Genomic DNA, 27,474 nt, shown 5'->3' with positions numbered 1-27,474 from the left:
TGAAGGCTGTGCTACTGTAGCCTATATGAGCTCGGCCTGCAGTGTCCATGAGGATACTGCACAGTGTGTGCAGTGCACTGGAGGCCTTGAAATCATACAGTGGGTTCTTGAACTTTGTCCTCTGTTCCAACTAGAACATGGCATGAAGTTCAAACTTACAAAATCCATGAGCTTCTTGTATTAGGGTACCCATTTCCTTTCCCTTCCCCCTCTCCCCCCCCCCCTTCGTGTGCATGGTACCATAAATCACAAATTATATGCCTACTTCTTAGGCTTCAAGTTTTGCTTCCAAAACATTGGATTCACATGGATGAGATTACTGACTTTTGAAAGCTTTAAGGTAAGGATTACTGTTGCTACTAATATGAAAAATAATATTTTGTTACTTATTACTTGATTCTGGGGTACAGTTAACATCTCATTATTCATAAATATGGTAACTCAGTAGCTGAGAATCAAGCTCAGCATTGTTAGGAACAATACACACAAATCATGTAAAGGCATCTATATTTTTTAAACAAACGTATTTATTATAAACATTTACAAACTTAAGTGCAATATTCCTCCAATTATGTTGCAGAAGTGTTCCCCAGAAGTTGCTGCTGTTCCGACTAAATTATTCTGACTATGCAGACATACTTCTTCACTCCTTAATTCTTGGAAAGAAGCCAATATCCACCCAATTCCAAAGAAAGAAAGTTCCTCTGACCCCTCTGATTACTGACCAATATCTATCACATCTTTGCTTGATAAAATATATGAGATTGTAAACAACAAGCACATTGTTAAACATATTGAATCCAACTACTTAATTAGTGTTAGACAGTATGGTTTTTGCCACGAAAGATCAACTGTTGACACAGCAATCACTCAATTATCCAGACACTCCGTATCTGGACATACTCCCTATACGAACGTTAGGCCTTGGATCTTTTATTTCCGGATCTGGATCTGTTTGTCTGTACAGAACATAAAAGTTCCAACATCGGCGGCTGACAAGTTAAAAAAATCAGTTTGGTGGCTTGGCAGCCTCTCGTTCATGTGCGGGTAATAGACCATAACCCACAAGCTGAGCTAAAATGGCTGTCCAGATCTCTACCAAGTGGTCAAAGTCCACCAGCAACCTGGTTCACTCACGTGCTTTCTGTGGGTAATGGACCATAACCCACAAGCTGAGCTAAAATTGCTGTCCAGATCTCTACTGAATGGTCAAAGTCCACCAGTCACCTGGTTCACTTGCATGCTTCCGGCCACTCGTGGGTAATGGACCATAACCCACAGGCTGAGCCAAAATGGCTGTCCAGATCTCTACTGAATGGTCAAAGTCCACCAGTCACCTGGTTCACTTGCATGTTTCCGGCCACTCGTGGGTAATGGACCATAACCCACAGGCTGGGCCAAAATGACTGTCCGGATCGCTACCAAATGGCCAGAGTCCCTTGACCACCCAGATCTCGTGGATGCTAATGGCAACACGCAAGTACTAGAGGGTAATACAGACCGCAACCCACAAACTGACTGAAAACGCCTATCCGACTCCCTACCAAGTGGTCAAAGACCCCTGGCCGGCCGGATCAGTGGGAACGTACTGGTCTCGTGCAAGCAACACAGAGCCTGACCCACCAGCAGAGCAAAAGCACCCGTCAGTCTCCTTACCGAACGGTAAAAGTACCTCGGTAGCTTCCCCCCCCCCAGGTCCCTCCTCTGTCCCCCTCCCATGCTCACTGCTGCCAGGCTTATCTCCCGCCCTGTTGCTTAGCCCTCTCCCACTCTGGTGTTGCTTGCCTGGCCTTCCACCCTCCCTGTATCGTTACCAGTGAGATTTTTAGTTTTTGGTGATTTATTTGAATACTGTTAGTCGTATTGACATTCCGAAATCACCGCAAGAAGACTCATATCTCACAAAATTCTGCATCTAGACATATTCTTAGCTCCTGCACAGTGTGGACAAAATTTTGTGCTAGGATGTTGGAAAGGTATTTGAAGGTATTTTTTTCTACTCTTGAACAAGTTTATTCTCATTGCATTTCTTTACATTTACTCCCCAGTTTTGTGTTTTAGCTAATACTGTAGTTTAAACACCAGCAAAGATGATGATATGCAATCTGTACCAATATAACCAATTGCTGGGGGCATATTTGGCTGTGGGAAAGTTTTTCTTTGTGCCATGGAAGCAACCATCACTCTGTTGCTGTCCCAGAAACTTTTTGAAAACTTATAGTTCCCTAGTATATTAGTTATAACCATCAAAAACTCTACGGTAAATGCAACCCTAATTTCACGCACTCAAGCTGGGAGCAGCGTTTCTTGGTCAATCTCTGATCGCTCATTAAATATAGTAAAAGTTTTTCACTCGTGATGGGACCAAGTTTTTTTACAGCAAATTTTTTGCGATTTTTGTGCCAGTTTTGATGCGATTTGTATGTGTAGTTTCGGCTGCCCAAAATACACACACACACACACACACACACAGCTACTGCTATAGTATATTAGAAGAAATACTCCCAGCCCGTCCTAACTTTTTCCCTGATGAAGTAATGGCTTTAATAAATGAAGTGGCCAAAAGGGAGAATGTTTGATTTGCTGGATAATACCATAACTAAAACAGCCATGAACTGTGTCTGGGGTTATGTTACATTTGCAGTGAACAGTGTCACCAGAGTTCAACGAGATTAAATGCTTTACTGAATCTGGCCCCGGTACTGTATCCACCTGTGGATATTTAAGACCATTTATGTTATATCCACCTGCGGATATTTAAAACCGTGTATGTTAAAAACGCGGATGTTAAGGGATAACTGTACATAGTAATTGTTGTCCTATTCATGGGATTACTCATATGATGATGAAGCAGTGAAAGACAACTGTGTATGATTATCTGGATGCCAGTCATTTTAAAACTTCTGGAATATTGTGCTCTCCATCTGACATCAGGAGGTCATTGTATGTAGGAGTTGATGTAAAATACAGTATACTTTACTGTATACTTAATGAGACTGTTGTTTAGACTGTTAGGAAATTTGGGCAAATGAAACTTGTTTTTTTTTTAATCCAAGATTTTGTTATTGTTATATGAGTAAATATTTTGTATTAGTAAAATACTTTGAAGTAGGTACTGTATGTTAGTTAACACTGGGGGATGACTAATATCTTAAAGACAGCATTAACCCTTGCACCCCAGAGGACTTCATAAAACAAATGCCTTAAAATGTGTGTGTGTGTGTGTGTGTGTGTGTGTGTGTGTGTGTGTGTGTGTGTGTGTGTGTGTGTGTAAAGTACATCCCAGGGATAGCATTAACCCTTGCACCCCAGAGGACTTTGTATGACATTAACAGTTTTTTGTTTTTCTTTAACTGTTGGATATGGTAGTACTCTTGTCTTCCCAGTTAGTCTTGGCTGGTTTATTGACCAGTAAAGGCAGCATGCTGTGTCTCTTAGTCTCAGAAACCCTTTGGGTTTTGATATTGTTGTTTTTTTTTTTTGCAAAGCAGCCAAACTTACTGTTCTTGAACATATTCGTATAGCAAGATAATGATAGCAGAGGAGTTTGTGGTGCCTATTTGCAGATTTAAAATAGTAGTTTTCATAGAAAAAGAGGTACAGATAGCTATAAATAAGCAAAAACCAGTTTGCCAGCCACAGCATTGGAGTGGTAATTCAACTTCTTAGGCAGCAGAAGAGTTTGTGCAGTCTGTTTTCAGATTTAAAATCTTAGTTTTCAAAGAAAAAGAGATACAGATAGCTATAGATATGCAGAAATCAGTTTCCCAGCCACAATACAGGTATTGGAGTGGTAATTCAAATTCTTCTTGAAAAAACGAAGTCAGTTCACAGTAGACCTCCTTGTCGCAGAGTTGGTGACAAAGTTGCCAAGTGGAAGATAGAGGACATTGTTGCCTCTTAGCCAAGTCTTTGAAATGTCAAGTAAAAAATATCAAATTTGAGACTCTGATGTATAGAGGAGTTGCTTAATTGGAATTCTAAAAATATGGCACTGTGAGCAGGGTCTGAGGTGCCACTATATATCTGTAGAGTGCTACGTCAGTCATCTAAACCTCCATCGCGACAACCGACATGTCATCCGATGCTAGAGACACTTTCCCAGTGACCCAGACTTTGCACCCTTCACGTACAACCAGACGAAGCACATCAACAACAACCTTAAGCACTTACTGGTCTGTGGTCCAGACAACATACACAACATACACCTTAAACATCATGGACCACATGGCATACAAGCACTCACCAACATATCAGACTACAGCTACTCACACAACATAATACCCAGCATCTGGAAGCATGGTACTATCATCACTCTCCCCAAACCCAACAAAGACCCCACATTGCCTTCCTCACACGGCCCCATCACGCTCCTCTGCACCCCCTCCAGAGTCACTGAACAACTAGTACAGTAGAACCTCTTTGGTCCGGACTCTGTTAATTCGGACAAAATTTAAAAATAATAAACTCCAAAAAATATATTGAAAATAATTCTAAAGTCATTCTCAGTATCGGTGCAGAAAGCGATCGTCACTTGTTTAGTCTCAGATCATGCTAGGTCGTAACATGGGCGCCTGTTTAAACACACGCTAGCATTCATTCCATCATCTAGTTCACCGACCATTTATATTTTTACGCTGTATTTCAAAAGTTAATCCTCCTTACCATGCCCCCTAATGCAAGTGTAGCTTCTGCAATGAATAAAGGTGTTAAAAGGAAGCATGTAACACTAAGTATTGCAGGTAAAGTGAAAATACTGGATAAACTAGAGGCTGGTGTTCCTGCAGGAAAACTCGTGAATGAGATTACCCTGATGGTCCGGACAATCTGCTAATTCGGACAACCCTTCCCTCCGTATAGTCCGAACTAGAGAGGTTCTACTGTATTACAATTAGTAACACATCCCCCTAGTCCCATCACAACATGGTTTTCGGCCATTACACTCCACAAACACTCTTACAGACTTTACACAAAGAGTTTTTGATGGCATTAATTCAGCTAGGCCACCACACAGAACACTTCTAATCACACTAGACATTAGCAAAGATTTTGAAGCCATAACCTCACAAACAAAATGTTTAACATTAACATGCACAATAACACAAAAAGATGGCTGGCAAACTATTTAGGGAGATGTGCACATGTAACATTTGCTAGTTTGTCATCAGACATCAGAAACTTCACAGTGTCCCACAAGGATCTGTTTTGTACCCTACACTCTTTAACCTATACATGCATGACATACCCACACCCCACAGATACACATAGCTTCCAATGCAGATGACATAACACATACATGTACACACCAAAATGCAAACACAGCTGCACACATCCTCCAACCATACCTCAACACACTACATGAATGGTTCACCACAAACAGACTCAGTATAGCCCCAGCTAAATCTACAGTGACCCTTCTCACAAACCGGAGAGCAGAATATATTCACATTCCACACCTAACCATAAACAACACCCCCTACCACACACACATACGCACACACACACACACATAAAATCCTTGGTGTATAATACAGTACATCAGTGTCATTTAAACAACACATCACAAACATGAAAAATAAATTAACACCAAGACTCAGCACCCTAAGGTCACTTGCCCATACAACATTCGGACACAGCAAAGAAACCACCACCACAGTATACAGACAATACAATATATACGTTCAGTGATGAATTATGTAAGCCCTGCTTGGGCTTCAGACCTCACTAAAACACACTACAGCACTGTACAGACCATATAAAACAAGGCCCTAAAAATAATCACAGGCTGCACAGCTACTACACCTACAGACCACCTACACGAAGAAACCGAAGTCCTCAAAGTCAAGGATCATCTAGACATGAGAGGCACACAAATTCTTGCTGCAACCACCACAAACCCACACCATCCACTACACTACATGGCAACACATCCACACACACCAAGGAACATCAAAACGACACCCAGCACACAATATCATACACAAATACTGTCATCTCTCCCCCATTGCCCACCTCAGACTAGCTTCCAGAAGCATATCCATACTCAGATCACTCACCATTCTTTCCGTCACTCAGAGACAACACACAGCTGCTTGCACGGCCTTCCGATATCCACGCTTCTGAATCCTACCTCCCTCGTGAGGGCAGGTTCCACCTGGCCAGGCTGAGATGTGGGCATCATCCAGCCCTCTTGAGTTATCAGAAGAGCTTGGATGGCTCAGTCACTGATGCCTGTCCAGGATGCAACATAGCTCCCTGTACTATTATGCACATTATGGAAGACTGCATTACACATAATCGCCTGCACCAACAACATAACATACACTCCTTGGGAACTCTGTGGGAAAACCTGGTCTCGGCTGTGGCCTTCCTTAGGGACTTGGGGCTGTTCAGCCAGGCTGCCTAGGGAACAACTACTGCTACTACTACTGCTACTAAAGTGCTGGATTGTTCAGAAGTGATAAAGCAAGTTTTGATACTACTATGTAAAAAAAACGATGTGAAAACGTGGAACTTTATAACCAAGTTAGCTAGTCCATCCATCCCTGTTTTCTTCATTACCATCAGACATATAGCTGTACTCAGATTTAATGATATTCCAAGGTTATGTTAGTCATATGGCTAGCCAGCTTGAGGTTCTGTACCAGTATCTTACCACAAATTAGTAGTGAATTATTGTGTAATCACCATATCATACTGTGGTTGCTTTATTTAATGAGAACCTGTATATTTTTTTTAAACATAGGTATTCTTGTTGTAATAATAATAGGTTTATAAGTTACCTGATGTATTGGTGATGACTTATTGTAGTCACCCTCCAGTCTCTGTCATCCATTTATCTATGTTGTGAAGCATTGATATATGAAACTGGTTGGACTTAGCAGCAGAACCTCATTAACTAGGCATCTAATAATTTGGAATTTGCCTAATTCAGCAATTCTTCATCTGATATTGTGGAATTTACCTAATTCAACTTTTTTGTGCTTGCTTGAAAGGGTACAGCAGGGAAGAAAGGTTGCTGGTTCTTTGAAAGCAGTGATAAGAAACAGGGAAGTGAGCATGGAAGTGAAAAAGTTACTACATGACAGTATTGTGATACCAACTCTAACGTACGGAAGTGAAGCTTGGACTTTGTTGGAAGGACACAAGTCAAGAGTGAGAGCAGTGGAAATGAGTTATTTAAGAGGAGCCTGTGGAGTCACGTAGAGAGACAGGCTGACGAATGAGGATATAAAGGAGCGTTGTGTGGATGTGGATGTGATAGGAAGCGTTATGAGGAACACACTGAGGTGGTTTGGCCATGTGGAGAGGATGGAGGGTGAAAGACTGACAAAGAGAGTGTATGTGAGTGAGGTGGAGGGGGGAAGAGGGAGGGGGAGGCCGAGGATGAGATGGAGGATGGGGTGGAGAGGTATATAAGAGAGGGGGGTGTGAGTAGGGAGCAGGGCAGTGAAATGGCGGGGGACAGGGCGACTTGGAGGCGATTTGTTTGTGGCCACCCCAAACGGGATTGAGGCGTCTGGCAATAGATAGATAGATAGATAGAACTTTTTTGCTAATGCAAAATAATGAAAGACTATAAGCATCAACTCCAATTTGCCATATTAGTGTGTTGATTTGGTGCAGAAATCTGCAGACCAGAAATTTAAAACCAGCAAGGAATGAAGTGCTGTGCTGTATGTTGTTGAGAGAAAGAACAGAGAGAGAGAGAGAGAGAATGGCTTTCCTTCACTTCAGTGAGAGAGAGAGAGAGAGAGAGGGAGAGAAAGAATGGCTTTCCTTCACTTCAGAGAGAAAGAGAAAGAATGGCTTTCCTTCACTTCAGTGAGAGAGAGAGAGAATGGCTTTCCTTCACTTCATTGAGAGAGAGAGAGAGAGAGAATGGCTTTCTGTCACTTCAGTAAGGTTTAATAAGAAGATACCTGACAGTGCATTACCAGATAAGAAAATGAAAGATAATGATGTACACTCGAGTAAAGTACAGTAAATGATATTGGGTTTACTTGAGCAGTGAGGAAACTTAGAAAAGCACTGCTACAATGACAGTGTCTCCAAGCACAGGAGTTGTACAGTATGTGTACAGTGTAATTACTTGTACAAGGCATATTCGCCATTACAATACCATAATTGCTTTGAAACAACTGGCACTAGAAGCACATGTACAAAAATGGAAGGCAAGATAAATGTGTTTTCTACTTTAGCATATTGTCCATATTTGGTTATACAGATTTACTGTAAATATTGGGAACAGTCCTGTAATCAGGCAAATCATTATTTTAGCAAAGCTAGAGATCCAGTCACAGTGAATTAATGAGGTTTTGCTGTGCTTTATTGCTAGGGAACTTGGTGCCCCTACATCTTAAAGGGGGTTAGAAGGGACTGGCTGTAATCATTTTGCTTACAGAGAATGCCATCAAGTAACAGTCAGCAATGTTAAATGAGAAGCTAAGTAGATGCTGCATGTAGGTTTAATGAAGCGAGCATACTGCAAGGTAAGATCAGCACACTCATGGGTTGGTGCCTGGTGGTTGATGTGTGATCAGATACAGTACAGTAAACTCACAATTATCCATTATTGCAATATCCAGCGCAGCTGGCTTGGCTCTGTTAAAGCAATATCCAGCAAAATTATGAAATATCCAATGCCGAAACGGGATGTAACTGGCCGTTCTATGCAATATCTGGTTTGGAGATGAATCATCCAGCTCATAAGTGATAGCCAGCTGATGCTGTATTTACGGTATTATTGTACTGAATCATTGCTTCATTTTATGTTATGCTTAATTTTCAACTTTTACTCCTGGGAAAACTTTTTGGAGAGAGGGTCGAGACAGATAGTAACACAATATCTGGCTTGATGCCCAATATTGAGTTGATGGGAGGTACTGTACGATATCTGGCATTTCGCTATATTCGGCGTAGGGCTTGGCTGAATTACCCGGGATAATTGAGAGTTCACTGTAATACAGTATTAAGTGTGGTGCAGAGATGTGATGATGCAGAGTGATATGATAGAGGTGGAATGGTTATGTAGTATGTCAGGATTACCACCATAGCCGTGTATGAAGGTGATTATCAATCCCAAATTGAAGAAGCAGCACATCCGGTCCACTGACCTGTGCCAAGAATGTGAACTTTGAATGGCAGAACCTGAAAAAATTAATATGTAACGTCTGACACTCAAGCCCACCAAATCCATTCTCCATGGGTGTTGATAAGTGTCCCCCTAGCTTTACACATGGAGAGTCACTGAGTGGATGAGAGACTCCTTCCCCTGTGTGATATGTGGTGTTTGTGGTGACATCAGATGGAAGGCAAGTGAGCCAACCAGTTAGTGATGGGGGAAGGGAGACTGGTGCCAGGTGGGAAAGGAAACTTTTCTATTTTTTCCAAGCTGTAGGCCTATCGTATTAATTCCAGTACAATATTTAGCTGTTTCTTTGGTAGGATTTTGGTAATGAGATTAGCAATAGAGGATGGTGTAATGGGCTAAAGGAGACTTCAGGTTTGAAGTTGGAACAAATAACTACTGTACAGTATTCTCTTAAGTTCTGTTAATTTTATTATGTGAATCACAGTTTGCCCCAAAGTTGGGTCGAAAATCACGGTTTTTAAGTGAGTTGACTAATGTTCATTGTACTGATCTTTTTTGTGGCTTTCTAGTAATCTGATGTTGGTTCTTCCTGTTTCATAGTACAGTAATCCCTGTACTTTCTGGACACCCACTTTCCGGACATCCCCACTTACCGGATATTGTGGGCCTGGACCTTCGGAACCCAAAAATGGCCAAAGAAAGAAAAAATCCCCCCAAAATCCGAATTTTTTCCCACCAGTAATTTGAAATTGCCTCGCGGTGCCGAACAGCTGTTACACCACGGACCCTCACCCCTTCCTTCCTCCCCCCTCCCCTGTCAGGGTTGCCATTTGGTATTTTTCATTACCAAATGTGGGCCAATTTGGTCATGAAATATTCGTTTGGGAATGAATCAGAGTAATGCATTACCAAACGGATTTTTCACATGTATGAGGATACGCAGGATGGAGATGGTGGATTGTTTGCTCTCTCTGATTAATCTGCTAATGTACATAGCGTGAAAATAATCAACATGCTGTTAATTATAAGAGTGATTACATGTAGAGTCATGTGGAGAGACAGGTGGACGAATGAGGATATAAAGGAGCGTTGTGGTGTGGATGTGGATGTGATAGGAAGCGTTATGAGGAACACACTGAGGTGGTTTGGCCATGTGGAGAGGATGGAGGGTGAAAGACTGACGAAGAGAGTGTATGTGAGTGAGGTGGAGGGGGGAAGAGGGAGGGGGAGGCCGAGGATGAGATGGAGGGATGGGGTGGAGAGGTATATGAGAGAGGGGGGTGTGAGTTGGGAGCAGGGCAGTGAAATGGCGGGGGACAGGGCGACTTGGAGGCGATTTGTTTGTGGCCACCCCAAACGGGATTGAGGCGTCTGGCAATAGATAGATAGATAGACATGTATTTCCACTTGTATATATAATTAGTGAAAAAATGTTAGCTTTACGAATTTGGTAATGAAGAGTTAAATTTGGTAATGAAAACTGAGGAGTTTGGTAATGTGGCCGTTGCGATCTGGCAGCTCTGTTTCCCCTTCACCAACACCCAAACAGTTATTGCCTAACTTCGATCGCGAGTGGTAGCCTATCGTAATGGAAGCCACATGTGCTCATTTTTTTGTGAATAAGCAGCGAATAAACTGCAATACCTCGCCACTAGACCACATGGGAATTTACAGTGTTGTGCAGTGTTAAGAAATTAGAATTTAGAGTGCAAAGGATTAACACTGGAGTGCAAACCTGGCGGCTGAAACTGGCCTTATGCAGTTAACAATGTGCAGTGTTAAACAGTTATAACTCACAGTGCTAAGAATTACTGTAAGTGCAGCACAACACTGGATTACTGTACGTGCTTCAAGAGCATTTTCACCACTGCCAAAACCTTACAAAAGGCGGCCACAAACGTGTTGTAAGTACCCTGGCTGAGGTAGTCACTTCTAATTCCTCATTCTTTGGTTCCTTTTCATTTATATCATGCTTTATGTCCATTATTGGTGTGAATAGGGTCTTAAATAGGTTTAAATAGGTGCTATGCATGTCCGTTAGGGAGCTATTTAGGTGGCTTTCAAAGTTAGGCTGGGTTAGGGTCCATAAGTACCAGTCCAGGAGGCAGGGGCCCACTATCCGGACGGGACCACTTTCTGGACATGCGTTTGGCTCTATTACATCAGATAGTGGAGGGATTACTGTATACCATATCACTTGGTGTATACAGTATATGCTATGCATTTTAACTTGAAATTTCGGTAGACGTGCCTTTAATTATTCTAATAATTCAAGTGGGCATTATATGTTCAATAGCAATAGCTCATGTGGTGCCCAGTATTATGCAGTGTCAAAAAAATCTTTTCTAAAGTTAAATAAAATGTCTAGGAATAGCAAAGAGAAGAAAAAGAAGTCATTGTACTGAAGAGGTAATGGAAATTGTTATAACCTGTTGGACACAGCTTTCCTAAGCTTAATAAAATTTTCTTGGGTAATTAGTTAAAGAAAAAGAAAGAAAGAAAGCCATACTCAAAGTATTTGTTACATTTTCATCTTGTTAAGCTTATTTGGATATACATGTATGAAACAGAATATCATTAGATATAGCTGTATGATTACAAATTGAAAACTCCATGTCTGTTTAAGGAAATTTAATATTTACTGAGTACTGTAAATTGTTTACCTTGGTTTCATCCCAGTTTATGAGGTATAGAAATGAATGAAATAATAGAACTGTAATATAATGGAATAACTCACCCATTGTTGCCTTTCTATCTTTCATTTTTACCACGTCTTTGATTCACTCTACTTATACCCAAACCCCAGGTACACTTCAGCATTATGCATTGCCTTACTTACAGTGCAGTAGTTGCATAATGTCCACGTACAGTAAACTAACTTTTATAACTTTTTGAGAAGGGGAGTGTTAACAGTACAACTGGGGAGTCATTGAATGAATGCTGGATCTATGAAATTAATGGTGAGATGCTCACTAACAGTAGTCTTGGCTTCAGTATAATACTGTCCAGTGTAATCAGTTGTGGTGACACCTGCTGGTTACCACAACTCACCAACTCTTAGTGTAACACTGTGAAGTGTTTGTCACAAATTGTGTATGTTTAGAATGGGATGAATACCAGTAGCTCATCTTTGTCATGTATTTGTGTGATACCGTACAAGCAGCAATGTTTGGTGCAACATATTTGCATTTATCCCCTAGGCTGCTGAGAAGCTTTGAGCTAAGTCATGCCCTGGTGCGGCTATTTTCTGTTAACATTCGTTAAGAGCCTTCTGAGAGGTTTGTAACAGTCTGTCAACTGGTCCTTCTCAGATGCTTGCAGCAGCCAAGGGGTTAAAGAAAATGTTCTGGAAATACATAAGAATTGCTGTATTGCAAGACAAGATTAATACTGTAATGCACTGTCAGTAGTGATCCCAAAGTGTAGGTAGTTATTAGTCTTAGAAGTTTGTATGTTTAGAAGAGATCGAACACCAGTTTACTGCTGCTGTGTTGCCCCCCCCCTTTTTTTTTAGAGAGAGAGAGAAAGGTGGGGGCGCTCAACATCCACTCACTTGATGTAGTGCTGTTCTCGGGTGTCTGCCCTTTCCTCTCCTCCATCCTTCTTTCCATCCATCCTCTTCTGTCTTTCTTTCCTTCATTCTTTCCTCTTCTGCCTGCGGGTGACTCTACACTAAGTGACAAGCCAAATGGTTTCCTGTACACCAGGAAACCATTTACTATGCTGGATGGTAACCATATAACCAAATTTTGGTTCCTGGTGGCTTAGTGGGTAATAAAGGTGTTCCAATCGGATTGAGCCGGTGAAGGTTTATATCCAAGGGGTGGTTGGGGTTTATTGCTCACGTAATGCCACTCAGGGATGAGTAAGGCTGGTCACTCTCATCTTAAATGCCAGGACCAACTTTCCTAGCCCCGGGCTCCTACGCTTCTCATGGGGCAACATAGGATTAGATGATGGATGGATGGATGGATAGAAAATGTGTAGAAGGCTAATACAGGTGCTTATTAGAACTTCTTGTGAGTGCAAATCGCATTATATCAGGTGTTGATGTTTGTATGGTATCTTAAATTTATTAATAGTTAAAGCAAACTGGTGGATTATGGAAGCACAGTATTGTGATAGCAGTACCTTTACTTTACACTCTTAACTTCTTTAGTATGATAACATCTTTAATTGTGTTCCTTCAGTATGATAACACCTTTTAAAACACTATAACATGGGGACATATTGTCTGTTATCGTTTTTCCGCATTCTGCATGATTTTAATCGTCTAAACAGAATCTCTTCCTTGGAGGAGTCAGGGATAACATCATTAGCCCCTCCCCTCAGTTTGAGATGGATTTCCTGAGGTAATTTAAGTCATAGGTAGGGTAGCAAGAATATAATATGAAATATATCATCAGAGCAAAGGAGAATTCTGTTTTTTCTCTTGCTTGGCTATTTCTTGTAACCTCCATAAGGTGAGATTCTGCCAGAATTGAATAAAATTGAAAATTTACAATTTGGTGAAAGGCTGTGGGATTTATTTTGCACTGACATACAGCAGATCCTCATTATACAATGAACCTGTATTCAGTAAATCGCATAGGCTATGTGATGATGGAAATTTTAAGACCCTTTTCAGTATGTGATAGCATTTTCACTTATACAGTCATTATGATCCTGTACAAAACCTCACTGGTTGGTGTATGATCACTGTTTTTACTTACACAGTCACTAGCATGCAAGTTTACGGTCATTTGGTTTTTTCAAGATGGCTTTTGATCTTGTCTCTATTGGATGTCTTAGAGCCACTGATAGAATAATAGTGTGGTGTTGGAGATCAAGCAGTAAGTAAAGTGCAATGAAGTGAAATAACTATCAGCTTCAGTGTGTGAGAAACTTGTTTTTAAACTTACTTATGGTGGTACGAAGCAAGTGAAGTTCAGTGAAGTGAAAGGACTACCAATTTAGATGAGTTGGAAACATTTTTAGACTTCATTGAGTGTGACTCTTGGCCAAATAGGTATCCCCACTGGATGTGTGTCAAACTGTAATTCACTTGATATACAATAAATCGTTATGCAATGGATTTTTTCAAATGCATCCTCTTCATAAAATGAGGACTGTATGTACTTGTGTAATTTGAGCAGGGTTTAGTAGGAGTCTGTTTTCTCATACTTGTGCTTTCATAAACACAGAAAAGGTATTACATTCTTTGTACAAGTGCTGTTAACAGTCTGATTGTTTTGTGCTGGGATTACTACTTAATGATTGTGTTAAGTGAGTAAGATTTCTATAAATCATTTGTATCATTAGAGATGGGTGAAGTGAGTTGAATACAGTATATATTTAGTATGGCAGGAGTTAATAGTGTTACTCTTATTAGACCCAGTGTTGTACAACTGGGATTTTGTGGTTTTGCGTAACTTATTCGCTGCTGACATTTAAGAAACTAAATGACAATCCTGAGCTGAGAATTTAGTGAAATGGAAGTTTATTTCTGACAGATTATTCACCTTCAGTTAACTCAGTGGAATAAAGTATAGTTGTTGAATAGAGGTGAGACTTGAACACCAGCAGGTGTGTGTTTAGTACATGTAACATTTTAACAAAGTAGCTGTTATAGTCAGACTCAAAATGGATAATCAGAGTTTGGAATCAGTAATACAGTACACTTAAACTACCTCACTGGAGTATCCTGATTGACTCGAAAGCATGCTGACAGAACATGGCTTAATTACATTCATAGTACAGTAGCTTTTCCTCATTTCTGAGTACAAATGAATGGCAGAATAAGGAGGAAAGTAAGGAGAATTATTTACATGGGTTTTAAGGGAGAGATTGGATGCAAAGTCAGTGAGTTGTCTTCCAAACCTTGGGATTAGTTATAAAGATCATCTCAGTCACCTTTAGGGTAAGTCTTTAATGTTTTCTTTTTCTTTATTTTTCTTTTCAGTGTGGAGATTACTGACAGGTTCTTGTCAGATTATATTGTAAGAGTGTACTGAACTGTGGGAGAGATATAATACCAAGCCACTCACAATTGCTCTGGTGGGTCTTATTGATCATTGGAGATAGTTATCTGTCAGGCAGTTCATCCAGTTTGTAATGACTCAGGTTTTACACATGAAATGTGGCATTGTATTTGCTTGCAAACTGACACAACCAGTATTTTTATTTTTCAATTAGATTGGCAGTGTAAAATAATTCATCATTAGCGATTGGGTAAATGTGGATTGGAGCAGATGGGGGACATGGAAGATGTTTGCAAGATATTCACAGAAGAAATCTGTGCAGCATATGAGGTGGTGTGTGGGGTGAAGAGAACACAAAAGGGGGTGCAAAGAACAGCATGGTGGAATGAAGAGGTGAGAGAGGCTGTGGCACAAAAGGAGAAAGCAGGTTGTGAGTGGATGAGAAACAGGGGCGTGGATGAAGTTGAGAGACAGAAGAGAGAGTTGTATGTAGAGAGGAGGAGAGAGGTGAAAAGACTGGTAAGAGTGAGGAAGAAGAGAATGGATGAGGAATTTGGAAGGAATTTGAGTGTAAAGTGGAGGGAATGTAAGAAAATGTTCTGGAAAGAGGTAAGAAGAGTTAGACAGGGTGCCAAAGAAGTTAGTAGGGGAGTGAAGGATGAAAATGGTAGATTACTAGTGGAGAAGGGAGAAAAAGTGAGCAGATGTAGAGAACACTGTATGGAATTGTTGAACATAGAGAGTGAGAGTACAGATAATACAAGTATAGGTGGCTGGGGAATGGCTGGGAGAAGGAGGGATGTGAGAAGAGAGGAAGAAATCAGTAGGATGGAAGTAGTGGAAGTGATGAAGAAAGTTAAAATGGGGAAAGCCCCAGGAATTGATGGAGTGTGTGGTGAAATGCTGAAGCATGGGGGAGAGACAGTAGTACTGTAGAATGGATGTGGAAGATGTGCAGATTGGCCTGGGAGAAAGTAGAGTCCCAGAGGATTGGAAGTCGGGTATAATTATTCCCTTGTATAAAGGAAAATGGGAAAAAGAAGTGTGTGTTAATCCTTAGGGGAATTTGTCTTCATAGTGTAAAAGGAAAAGTATATGGTAGGATACTTACTGACAGTGTTAGGGAAATAACAGAGGAATTAGTTGGGGAAAAACAGGGAGGTTTTAGGAAGGGAAGAGGTTGTGTAGATCAGATGTTCATTCTTAGATCATTAGTGGAAAAGTTTCTAGAGAAGGGAAAGAAGTTGTATGCAGCCTTCATGGATTTGGAGAAAGCATGTGACTGGGTGGATAGACAAGGATTGTGGAAAGCATTAAGAATGTATGAAGTAGATGGGAAGTTGCTGAATGCCGTAATGAGTATGTATGATGGTGCTAAGGCAGCAGTGCTTGTGGATAGTGAACTAGGTGAATTTTTCTATTTGAAGGTTGGATTGAAACAAGGATGTCATGTCTCCATGGTTGTTCAATCTGTATATGGATGGGGTAATAAAAGAGATACAAGATAGGGCAGTGGATTTGGAGCAGCCCTAGTGAGAAAGGGCAGTGTTTGGAAACTCGCTGTACTGTTTGCAGATGATACTGTGTTGTTAAGTGAAGACAAAGGGGAGCTGCAAGGCTTGGTGGATGAGTTTGGGAGAGTAAGAAACGGAATCTAAAGGTGAACCTAGGGAAGCGTAAAGTTATGGTCTTCGAGAAAAGTGAAGTCAGTGAATGTACAGTGAGTTTGGATGAGGAGGAAATGGAAAATGTGAGTGCATTTAAGTACTTGAGTAGTGTGATGAGTAAGGATGGAAGTTTGGAGGGTGAAGTGCTTGAAAGGGTACAACAAGGAAGACAAGTTGCTGGTTCCTTGAAAGCAGTGATATGAAACAGGGAAGTGAGCATAGAAGTGAAAAAGCTACTACATGACAGTACTGTGGTACCAACTCTAACGTATGGAAGTGAAGCTTGGACTTGTTGGAGGGACAGAAGTCAAGAGTGAGAGCAGTGGAAATGAGTTATTTGAGAGGAGCATGTGGAGGCACACGGAGGGACAGACTGACAAATGAGGAAGTGAAGGAGCATTGTGGTGTGGACATGGATGTGATAGGAAGCGTTAGGAGAAACACATTGAGGTGGTTTGGCCATGTGGAGACGATGGAGAGTGAGAGACTGATGAGGAGAGTGTATGTGAGTGAGGTGGACGGGGGGAGAGGGAGGTGGAGGCCAAGGATGAGTTGGAGGGATGGAGTGGAGAGGTATATGAGAGAGGGGGGTGTGAGCTGGGAGCAGGACAATGAAATGGCAGGGGACAGGGTGACATGGAGGCGATTTGTTTGTAGCCACCGCTTATGGGATTTAGGCATTTGGCAATAGATAGACCATCATATACACTTCCACATCATCAGTAGTTAATTAGGATCAGCAGCTTAGCCATAATGTTGCCTCAGAATGTATGTCTATGAACATAGAAAAGACCGCAGGTGATTTGAAACAGCTACTATACATTGGTAATACTGTTCACCAGCATCTACATTCATTGTTAAACCTGAAGTGCTTAGTCTCAGCAGTGAATGAGTTGTGCCTTGTGTAAAGAAGTTAGTATAACAGGTATTTTACAATAGTACAGTATAGTCAGGATCAGATATGTAAAATGTTATGTTGTTTTGTGGAAAGTTGATGAGGTGATGCCATTGGTCAGATACCATTGTTAAGCCTTATGACCAGTATTATATTCACACATAAATTCATTGCTGTAAAGTTTGGCTAACTGCTTATGTTTATTAAGGAATATAATTTGTTGTGCAGTATGTACGAACATATGTAATATCTCAGGGTTGGGCAGGGAGCAGTTTGATACTTTGATTTTTAAAGCAGACTTCATTGATCTGCAACACCCACTGGTGTGTCACATAAACACTGTCATAATCATTGTCATCTCGACCTCCTTTTCCCATCCAAGGATGGGGTAGAGTCCACAGAAAAAGAGAGAGAAATGTGATAAAGGGAGACCTAATGAACAGCATGCCCAGTGAAATGAGCAGTGTACTCATCCCCACTAATACCATCATAACAGTCCTGAATGAGTCAGCTGTAGCATGTATTCAGTATGGACCATAGGTGTTAGTGTTGAAGTAAGTGTTGGCATATGAAGGATTGTGACACAGGTACACTGCTTGGCCACAGGGAACAAAATGTCCAGTCTGTGCCCTGAGTCAGGGCCATTAAAGATGATAGTTTTCACATTTACTAAAATTCTTTTGAGATAAACTTTTGATATTATGTGACAGGTTTAGAATAATTACCGTAGTAGCTGTTCCTGTTTAAGATAAATTGACTTGTAGGATGAAGTAGATGTGAAATGCTTCAGATGTGACTGGTCTTCATGTGAGGAGAGGAGGTGAGGTATGACCAAGACATCCTGGTTTTATACTGCTGACTAGTGATGACATTGTTTTTCATCTGAGTTTTTAAAAAATTGTGTTTATATTTCAGAGTTTTTGTGATAATTAGTATCATAGTTTTTGACAAGCATGGACCAGTTTTAAGCAATACCATATGCATTATGTATACTGTTATACAGTAATAACAAAAATTGTGTATTTCATTTATTAAAGTTGTACAAAAGCAGCTGTTGTAAGCTTAGGTATTATTAAGTTGGATTACTGTAAAATCTTTGTTCCTTTCTCACTTCTTCAAATCTCTGTATGTAGTTTAATACTGTGTATTTGTTGACTTATATTGTAGTACTGTAAACTTTGGGTGATTCTTGACATGTATTTGGCAGTGCATCAGTAGTGTAGCTGTGTTGACTGTGGATGCATCTGTAGGCCTATCATTTTTTAGAGTGCATCTCTGCCGTGTCTTGTGTTGACCTCCCCAGCTAACAGAAGCCATTTGTTTCAGACACAAGATAACTGATACACGAGTTGATACTGAAGTTGGAAGCCGGCGAGATGAATGATTAATGGACTAGCACTCAGAGGTGACTTAGAAAATGGCAGACGGGAAAGCGGCTGGTAACTCATGACAGCCGGTGCATGATGGCTGCCTCGTGACACCCAGCTCATGATGGACGGACTACACATTCCACATCCAGGAAAGTTTCATAATGTGAATCATCAGACAGCAGCGGCAGCGGGATTGGTGTTGGCTCAGCAGCCCTTTGTTCATTCTAGTGTCCCACTTTATGGAGAGTATCAGGTGCAAGTGAGTGGTAACAACGTGCGTGGTAATGATGGAAGTAAGGCTTCCATTGCCGAGGACCGGCCATACCCATGTGATCAGTGTGATCGTAGCTTCACCCAGAAGAGCCACCTCACCAGTCATCTTCTCTGGCACAGCAAAGAGCGCAACTATGAGTGCCCCACATGTGGAAAGCGGTTTTCTATGGAGAGCCATCTCAATGGGCATATTTTAGAACACAGCCGTGATAAGAAATACGAGTGTGAACTGTGTGGCAAGCGTTTTTCTATGGAAAATTACTTGAACAGTCATATGCTGGTACACATTACTGAAAAAAAGTATGAGTGCAGAATTTGTGATAAGAAGTTTTCTATGGAAAATCACCTAAACAGTCACATGCTAGTACATACCCAGGAAAAGAAATATGAGTGTAGTAAGTGCAACAAGCGGTATAGTCAGCAGAGCCACCTGACTTCACACATGCTGAAGCACACCACTGAACGCAATTTCGAATGTACACTATGTGGGAAGAGGTATAGCATGGAAAATCACCTGAACAGTCATATGCTGCAACATAATCAGGAGAGAAGGTACGAGTGTATGTTGTGTGGGAAGAGGTTTCTTATGGAAAACCATCTTAACAGTCATATGCTTGTTCACAGTCAGGAAAAGAAATATGAATGCACACTGTGTGACAAGCGCTTTAATATGGAAAGTCATTTAAACAGTCATATGCTTGTACACACCAGTGAAAAGAAGTTTGAATGTGTTCTTTGCAACAAACGTTTCAGTATGGAAAGTCACCTCAACAGTCATATGCTAGTACATAATGAACGTCGTTTTGTTTGCAACTTGTGCGGGAAGAGGTTCTACATGGAAATTCACCTGAATGCTCACATGGTAATGCACAGCAGTGAGAAGAACTTCGAGTGTCAAGTGTGCGGGAAGCAATTTCTGCTGGAGGCTCACCTCAATAGCCACATGTTGGTACATAGTGAAGAGCGCAAGTATCAGTGTCTACTTTGCAACAAGCGATTCAACATGGAGTCACACCTCAATAGCCATATGCTGGTGCATAACGAGAAGAAGTACGAGTGTGTGTTGTGTGGCAAACGCTTCAATATGGTCAGTCACCTGAATAGCCACATGCTGGTCCACAGTGAGAAGAAGTTTGAGTGTGATATATGTGGCCGGCGATTTAAACAGAACAGCCACCTAAACAGCCACCGATTTGTCCACACACAGGAGAAGAACTATGAGTGTGAGATCTGCCGCAAACGCTTTGCACAGGAGAGCCACTTGAGCAGCCACCGTTTTGTGCATATGCAGGAAAAGCGTTTTGAGTGTGAGGTGTGTGGCAAGCGCTTCACCCAGGAGCTGCACCTTAACAGCCATCGGTTCATGCACAATGAGGAAATAAAGCTGGAATGCCAGGAATGGGGGAAACGATTCACCCAGAAGAGTCAGGTCAATGGGCAGATCATTGTGCATACAGATGAGAAGCGTTTTGAGTGCTCTGAGTGTGGCAAGCGGTTTGCACAAAAGAGTCACCTCAACAGCCACAGTTTTGTGCACAGCGAGGAAAAACGCTTTGCCTGTGATGTGTGTGGCAAGCGGTTCAGCCAGGAGAGCTACCTGACCAGCCACCGTTTTGTCCATAGTGAGGAAAAAAAGTATGAGTGTGAGGTGTGCAAGAAGCGTTTTACCCATGAGAGCTACCTCAACAGCCATCGCTTTGTGCACACAGAAAAACGCACTACTCCCCAGACTCCAGAGCCCACACCGACCACACCCCCAGCTCCCAAACCAGCACGTCAGGTCGCTGACGCTGGAACCAACACCAGTGTGCAGGTTCAGACTGACAAGAAGCCCTTCGACTATGAGGACAACAGCAGCAAGCTGCTGCTCCAACAGACCTACCAGCCTCCATATGCCTATGCACAGTGGGAACATGTACGTACCCTGTGGTCCTTGTAGGGCTAAGGGCTTGTAACGTTTCCACAAGTTTAAGCAATTCTTGAGCTTGATTGACCAACCCATATGACTTTATGTATGTGAGCAGAACTGTGTAAGTTTTTGGTCACAAAATGTTCTTTGTGACTTAAATTTGTAGATAACCAAGCAATTACTCTATGCAAAAACAAAAAAAAACAAAAAAAAAAAAACAAAAATAGCTCCCAGCCCCTTGTGAGTTTTTGTGAGGCTGCATATTATGATGAAATGTCCAAGACACAGTGGAGAAAATAACAGACTTTCATGAGGGTTCTCAGAAGTATTCTTGGTTTTCCATCGGAAAATGTGACATTTCTACAGCTACCTTCCCAACCACTCAGATTTAGTGACATTCTTAAGTGATGGGTAGTTTCCCTATTGAACTTGACCCAAGCATCTCTCCAAGTCAGGAAGAGTATTGCACACAGGGTAGTGTTTTGGATATGAAATTGACTTGATAGTTCATATGTGTTAGAGAAGGTAAAAATACAGTGCTAGTACTGTGAAGTGAAAGTGTAATTTGTATTCGCTAAAACCAGAAACTACAAAAAGTGAACATACCTGTTTAGCGAATTTAATAACACTGATGAACTTGGTTAAGCGACTCAAGTTTGTGGATGGTGAAAGATTTTATTTGTGTTGCATGGTCCAGTGAGATGCTGTATTCAAATTAATTAACATATAAACTAGGAAAATCCTGTTGAGTAAGGTGTGTGATAATGATGGTAGATTGAGTTGACTGGAAAACTTTGTGTCAATGGCTACCAGACAACACACCCCTCATACCAGCCAAGCTTGCCGTGCCTGACCTCAGGCTGCACGTGACCTCCACTAGCTGATAAGGTTGATGCTAAACCTTGGCTGTGGCCCCCATTTTACTACACATGGGTGTTGTCCTATCAAGTATCATTATTTATAGTGAAGTTACATGTCTGTGATTTTGTGAACCTATTATTGGTAGGCTGTCATGTGTGTAACTCATCTATGCTATTTATAAAATGAACAGCCTTCCTCTCAGATTCATCACTTGGAAGCTATTTAATGCTTTTCATGCCTTGCTTTACCAAGTGGTTAGAATAGAACTTATGTGACAGTGGCAAGTTTGTTGCCCCTGAGTGAACCTTGGAGCAATTGTTCACTAGATGATCCACCACACTTGGCCTCCAGATTAAGGTGTTAAGCCACGAAAGTGCTTGAGGCCACATTTGGCTTAAGCTGTCAAAATGCTATGTCAGTAAATGCTTGAAATCATTTGGATTGGTGATCTGTGCTGAGCTAATTTGATCACACATTCTACAGTTGTTTTGTTTGTTTGCTGTAGTTATGTTGTTGCAGAAGAAAGAACAAAATTTTCAGTATAAACATTGTGAGCTATAACTTCAACTTGGGTATACTAATGTGGCTGAACATCACTGCATTTTGTTGTCACATCTCCCTAGTGCACCACTGTCCTTGTTGTAGAAGGGGGGGGGGGGTGTCAGTAGTGAGATCTGGTGAGTGTGTTGGTTTGGTGGTTGAGGAGCAGAGACCCTGTGCTGTGAGACAGGACAGATCTCCCATTTTGGTTTAACTCACCCGGTCTTGAGGCTTGTACTGTGTAGTACTCATTATTTTAATGTAATGGGTACCTTGGTTCCTGTTTTTGATTTTTCATAGTTGTCAGTGCGTATGTTACAAGTCTGTGTGATCACTTTGTTGGTGACAAAATGGTGGAAGTGTCCAGTCTTTTAGCATAGAGCCTCATGTGTTAGCCAGCCATGTCTGTGGCAGGTGATACACAGTTATCATGTCTGGGCTTCACTTTGCTGCATCACTACAGACCCCAGTTACATGGTCATTGGAGGACACTGCTGTCTTGGAGGGGAGGGATGGGTGGAAGCTAGTAAAGGACAGAATGGTAAAGATTAAGAGGAAAAAAGAGTAAGAGCACAATGGTGAAGGTTAAGTGAGAAAACATATAGTATACCCTGAATGAAAACTGATAGGAGAGGAGGTGAAAAGGTAGAGAAGTGTTGAAGTAGGGACTTGGTACATAATTTTATTTTCTCAGCTCCATTGTTATGTGCAGCTAATACACATTAAGGAACAGGAAGAAATAGATCAGCTGGAATCAAGTAAGTGAAGCCAACAGTCCACTTATCAGTGTCCTGTACAAGTGTCCTGAATATTGTACTAGTGTCTGTGAAGACCAGGTTTATTGTGATCCCATCCTTAGGGTTATTTTCAAAACTTGGCACCAGACATATGCCTCCTTAATTAATGAACACTGGGAAACTGTTGTAATATTGGTAGTAATGACTGTACTCTGTATGCCACTAAAAACAATTGCATGAGATTCTATTACAGGATGTAAAGATATAAATGATATGCTGTGGATCGTAGAGCAAAAAAAAAAAAAAAAAAAAAAAAATGTTTTAGATAGGGAGAGTTGCAGGTTTTAAAATTATTGTACTGTATTGTAATACCTAATCTAATCTATCTTCCATTTGATAATGCAAGTTTTGCATTTTGTGTTTCATAATGTGGTTAGTGTATTGTATTTGCTTTCCATTGTGGTAGTTGAGCATGGAGGGAAAACTGGTATCAAGTTTTTAATCATGGCTCGTAGGACATCCATGGCGGACGTGGGCCCCTGGGGTGATATGGTGCTGTGTGGTCGACATTGGTTATTCATTTATTCTGTGTCACAACAGTTTATATGTAAACTAGATCCTATTTTCACATGTCTCGTAGTTTGGGTTTTAGCCAGGAACTTCATGTTGACCTCAGTTGCACCTCCTCCTGACACATGTATCTCACGTCCCTATGATGAAGAGCCGTAAGCCCCTTAATAGACCACTTTATGCTCAGGACAAGATTGTCTCCATGTTGTGCTCATCTCCAGATTCTTATTTATTTACAGTATTTATTTATTTATTTTTCTAAGTAGTAGGGATTGTCAGATATTCCCTTATGAAAGTACAGGCATTTTTACTTGAATTTTGATTAGTTTTGAAATACTTTTCACTGGATAAATTTAAGTTCAGTGCCAAAATCTACATGAAGTTTTTTCCAAGCTAATACACTACTGTCATGGAGGCTTTCCAAGCTAATACTCTCATGGAAACAGACTAGCCTCGAGGCAAGTGATCTATTGTGGGGCACTTTGAGCTCTCGTGCACAGTTCTGGATCTGGCCCGAGGCTTATTTCCTAATTAATTCCTAATTACTTTTCACTTTTAAGAACTTTATGTAACCGTATAAGATATTTATGCATATGTAAGTAAGCAGGTATGGAGGCAGCAGCAGCAGTTCACAGAAAACATGACAAGGTGGTTAAAGATAGAAGAATCATGGAAGATAACACAGGAGTGTCATGGGGTCCTTTTTCTCTGGAACTAGGGAGGCTTTCTAGCACCTTGTTCGTAGTACTATATCTTCAGAATTATATCTCGGTATTTGCCTGTTGTTGTTTATGTTTTCTTATTATACAGTTGCCCCTGACTATTTGTGTTAAGGAACACAAACATTTAGGATTAGCAAATTCTGTTGATAGTGAATTGCATCAGTAATGAAAATCCATCTAAAGGTTCTGATATAGTTGTAATTTGAATTGGGGAAAAAAAAATAATAATATCTCAGACATTAACATATACAGTACTTGCCTAAAGTGTATTTTCAAATAATTTAATGATATAGATTATTAAATCATCTCAATATACATCTTAACCCCTTAACCCAGGGCTCGGGGCTCAGCTGCTTACCCTACCATCCTGGAATAATCAATGATTTTTGCCCCATTTTCAAATATTTGCCCCCCCCCCCCCCTCATAGTTAAAATTCGGGCTTTTCCTACATCAGTTTGTGGCTTCGGACCCATCTCCAATGATTCACTAAGGCAAGAGGAGGGTGTGAAAACGAGGGCTTTGAAATTAACAAGGGCCAGGCAGGACAAGAAAATCTGACGTGCTCTCCCATCCAAAGGCAGGCAGGCACTGAGCTAATAATCTCACAGCATGTGGTGGTAAGCCTGTAAAGTTTGCTAGAATCCACCAGAAAAAAATCAACCGACTACAGGAATTTTCCTACAATATTTATTGGACCCTACCAAATATATGGTGCGAATTAGAGGGTCCAGACTTCCATTGCGCCGACTGTATATATACAGTATATCTATCTATCTATCTATCTATTGCCAGATGCCTCAATCCCGTTTGGGGTGGCCACAAACATATCGCCTCCACGTCGTCCTGTCCCCCGCCATTTCACTGCCCTGCTCCCAACTTACACCCCCCTCTCTCATATACCTCTCCACCCCATCCCTCCATCTCATCCTCAGCCTCCCCCTCCCTCTTCCCCCCTCCACCTCACTCACATACACTCTCTTTGTCAGTCTTTCACCCTCCATCCTCTCTACATGGCCAAACCACCTCAGTGTGTTCCTCATAACACTTCCTATCACATCCACATCCACACCACAACGCTCCTTTATATCCTCATTCGTCAGCCTGTCTCTCCATGTGACTCCACAGGCTCCTCTTAAATAACTCATTTCCACTGCTCTCACTCTTGACTTGTGTCCTTCCAACAATGTCCAAGCTTCACTTCCATACGTTAGAGTTGGTATCACAATACTGTCATGTAGTAAATTTTTCACTTCCATGCTCACTTCCCTGTTTCTTATCACTGCTTTCAAAGAACCAGCAACCATTCTTCCGTGCTGTACCCTTTCAAGCACTTCACCCTCCAAACCTCCATCCTTACTCATCACACTACCCAAGTACTTAAACGTATTCACATTTTCCAATTCCTCACCATCACAGTATATATATATATATGTATGTATGTATATACACTGTTTTCTAAGATATCTTACTGACTGTGAGGGTGGAGGGTGGCAGAGGGAAGGAAAACACCCGCGATTTTTCAAAATTTGGTAGATCGACTATAGTCGTCCCCCGGGGTGAAGAGCATGTTTTGCTAGATCAGCTACTGGGTATGGTCATCACCTGGGGTTAAACTAGTGTATCTCAATGTAGTTTACCAACATCTTTAGACACGAGTGGATTAGCTTATTTATTACAGTATGTACCAAGGCACACTACACTGCAGGAGAAGTCTCAAAAATTTTCATAACTTTTTCTTTGCATTTTTTAGCATATAAATTATGTCGTACTGTTATGAAACCTGTGTCATGAGATGTAGCAAAGGCTGAATTTTTGCATGGATTCCTCAGAAATTTGATAGGAGGGTAATAAAATTCATTTTGATGTGGTCAAAAGTGTGGAGTAGCACAACTTTGCAGTCCTCTTGCACCTTCGCTAATTGATGTAAGTGTGTAAATCTGGTATGAATAGAAAGAAAAATTGCCTCTGGGCACAATGCCATGAACAGAAATTAGATAAACGCATTAGTTTCAGAGCTATAAGAGTCTTAAGAAAAGAAAATTGTGTGAATATATGAATTGTACTCTCAGCTGGAGTTTGCATACAGATTTTTTATTTTTTATTTTATTTTTTCCCAGAATCATAAAGTACAACTCACTATGAAGATTATGAACCAAACTAGACGTTTGTATCGCAATTACAGTAATCCCTCGATTATCTGGACGCCCCATATCTTAACATTAGGCCTTGGCATTTTTATGTCAGTATCTGAAATTCTTTGTCCATATCTGTACAAAATTTCCTCCATGGCTGGTTGGGCAGCCTACAAATTTAAAAAATCAGTTGGGCAGCCAGCCGTCCTCTCTGGCCACACGCAGGGTAATTGACCGTAACCCACCAACTGAGCAAAAATGGCCGTCTGCCTTCTCACCAAACAGTCAGAGTCCCCTGACTGCGTGCAGTTAATGGACTGTAACCCACCAGCGCAGCAAAAATGGCCATCTACCTCCTCACCGAACAGCCAAAGTTGCCTGGCCGGCCAGCCAACCTCTCAGGCCGCACGCGGGTAATAGAACCTAACCCACCAGCTGAGCAAACATGGCCATCTGCCTCCTCATCGAATGGTCAAAGTAGCCTGGCTGGCTGGCCGGCCACCTCTTGAGCCGCACATTGGTAATAGAGTCTAAACCACCAGCTGGGCAGAAATGGCCGTCTGCCTCCCTACCGAATGGTCAAAGTTGTCTGGCCGGTCGGTAGAGCCATGGCAATGCTGTGTTCAGTAGAGGGTACCACACTTCCTCACTCATCATCCAGCTGCAACGGTTGGCGGAGGAAGAGTATTCCGACACTTGTTAAGTGATTACGTTAGCCACTAGAACAAATGGGATTACTGTAC

At 41.3% G+C, this 27,474-nt stretch overlaps 1 protein-coding gene across 1 annotated transcript in view; it reads left to right on the top strand.

Moving 5' to 3' along the window:
* The window catches only part of LOC145402085 (uncharacterized), a 43,557-nt gene extending 21,905 nt beyond the window's left edge, over nt 1–21,652 (top strand). The window contains exon 2 of the mRNA XM_080274193.1: nt 18,943–21,652. Coding sequence (XP_080130319.1) covers nt 19,105–21,198 — 2,094 coding nt within the window. The 5' untranslated portion in view covers nt 18,943–19,104 and the 3' untranslated portion in view covers nt 21,199–21,652. The remainder of the gene's footprint in view (nt 1–18,942) is intronic.
* The last annotated feature ends 5,822 nt before the right edge of the window (nt 21,653–27,474 follow it).

The sequence above is a fragment of the Coenobita brevimanus genome, chromosome 57 (assembly GCF_032717465.1).
Source record: "Coenobita brevimanus isolate Jiangsu-jjx chromosome 57, ASM3271746v2, whole genome shotgun sequence".
Classification (NCBI taxonomy): domain Eukaryota; kingdom Metazoa; phylum Arthropoda; class Malacostraca; order Decapoda; family Coenobitidae; genus Coenobita; species Coenobita brevimanus.
The sequence above is the reverse complement of the archived record's forward strand: the minus strand, read 5'-3'. Positions and strand labels throughout refer to the sequence as shown.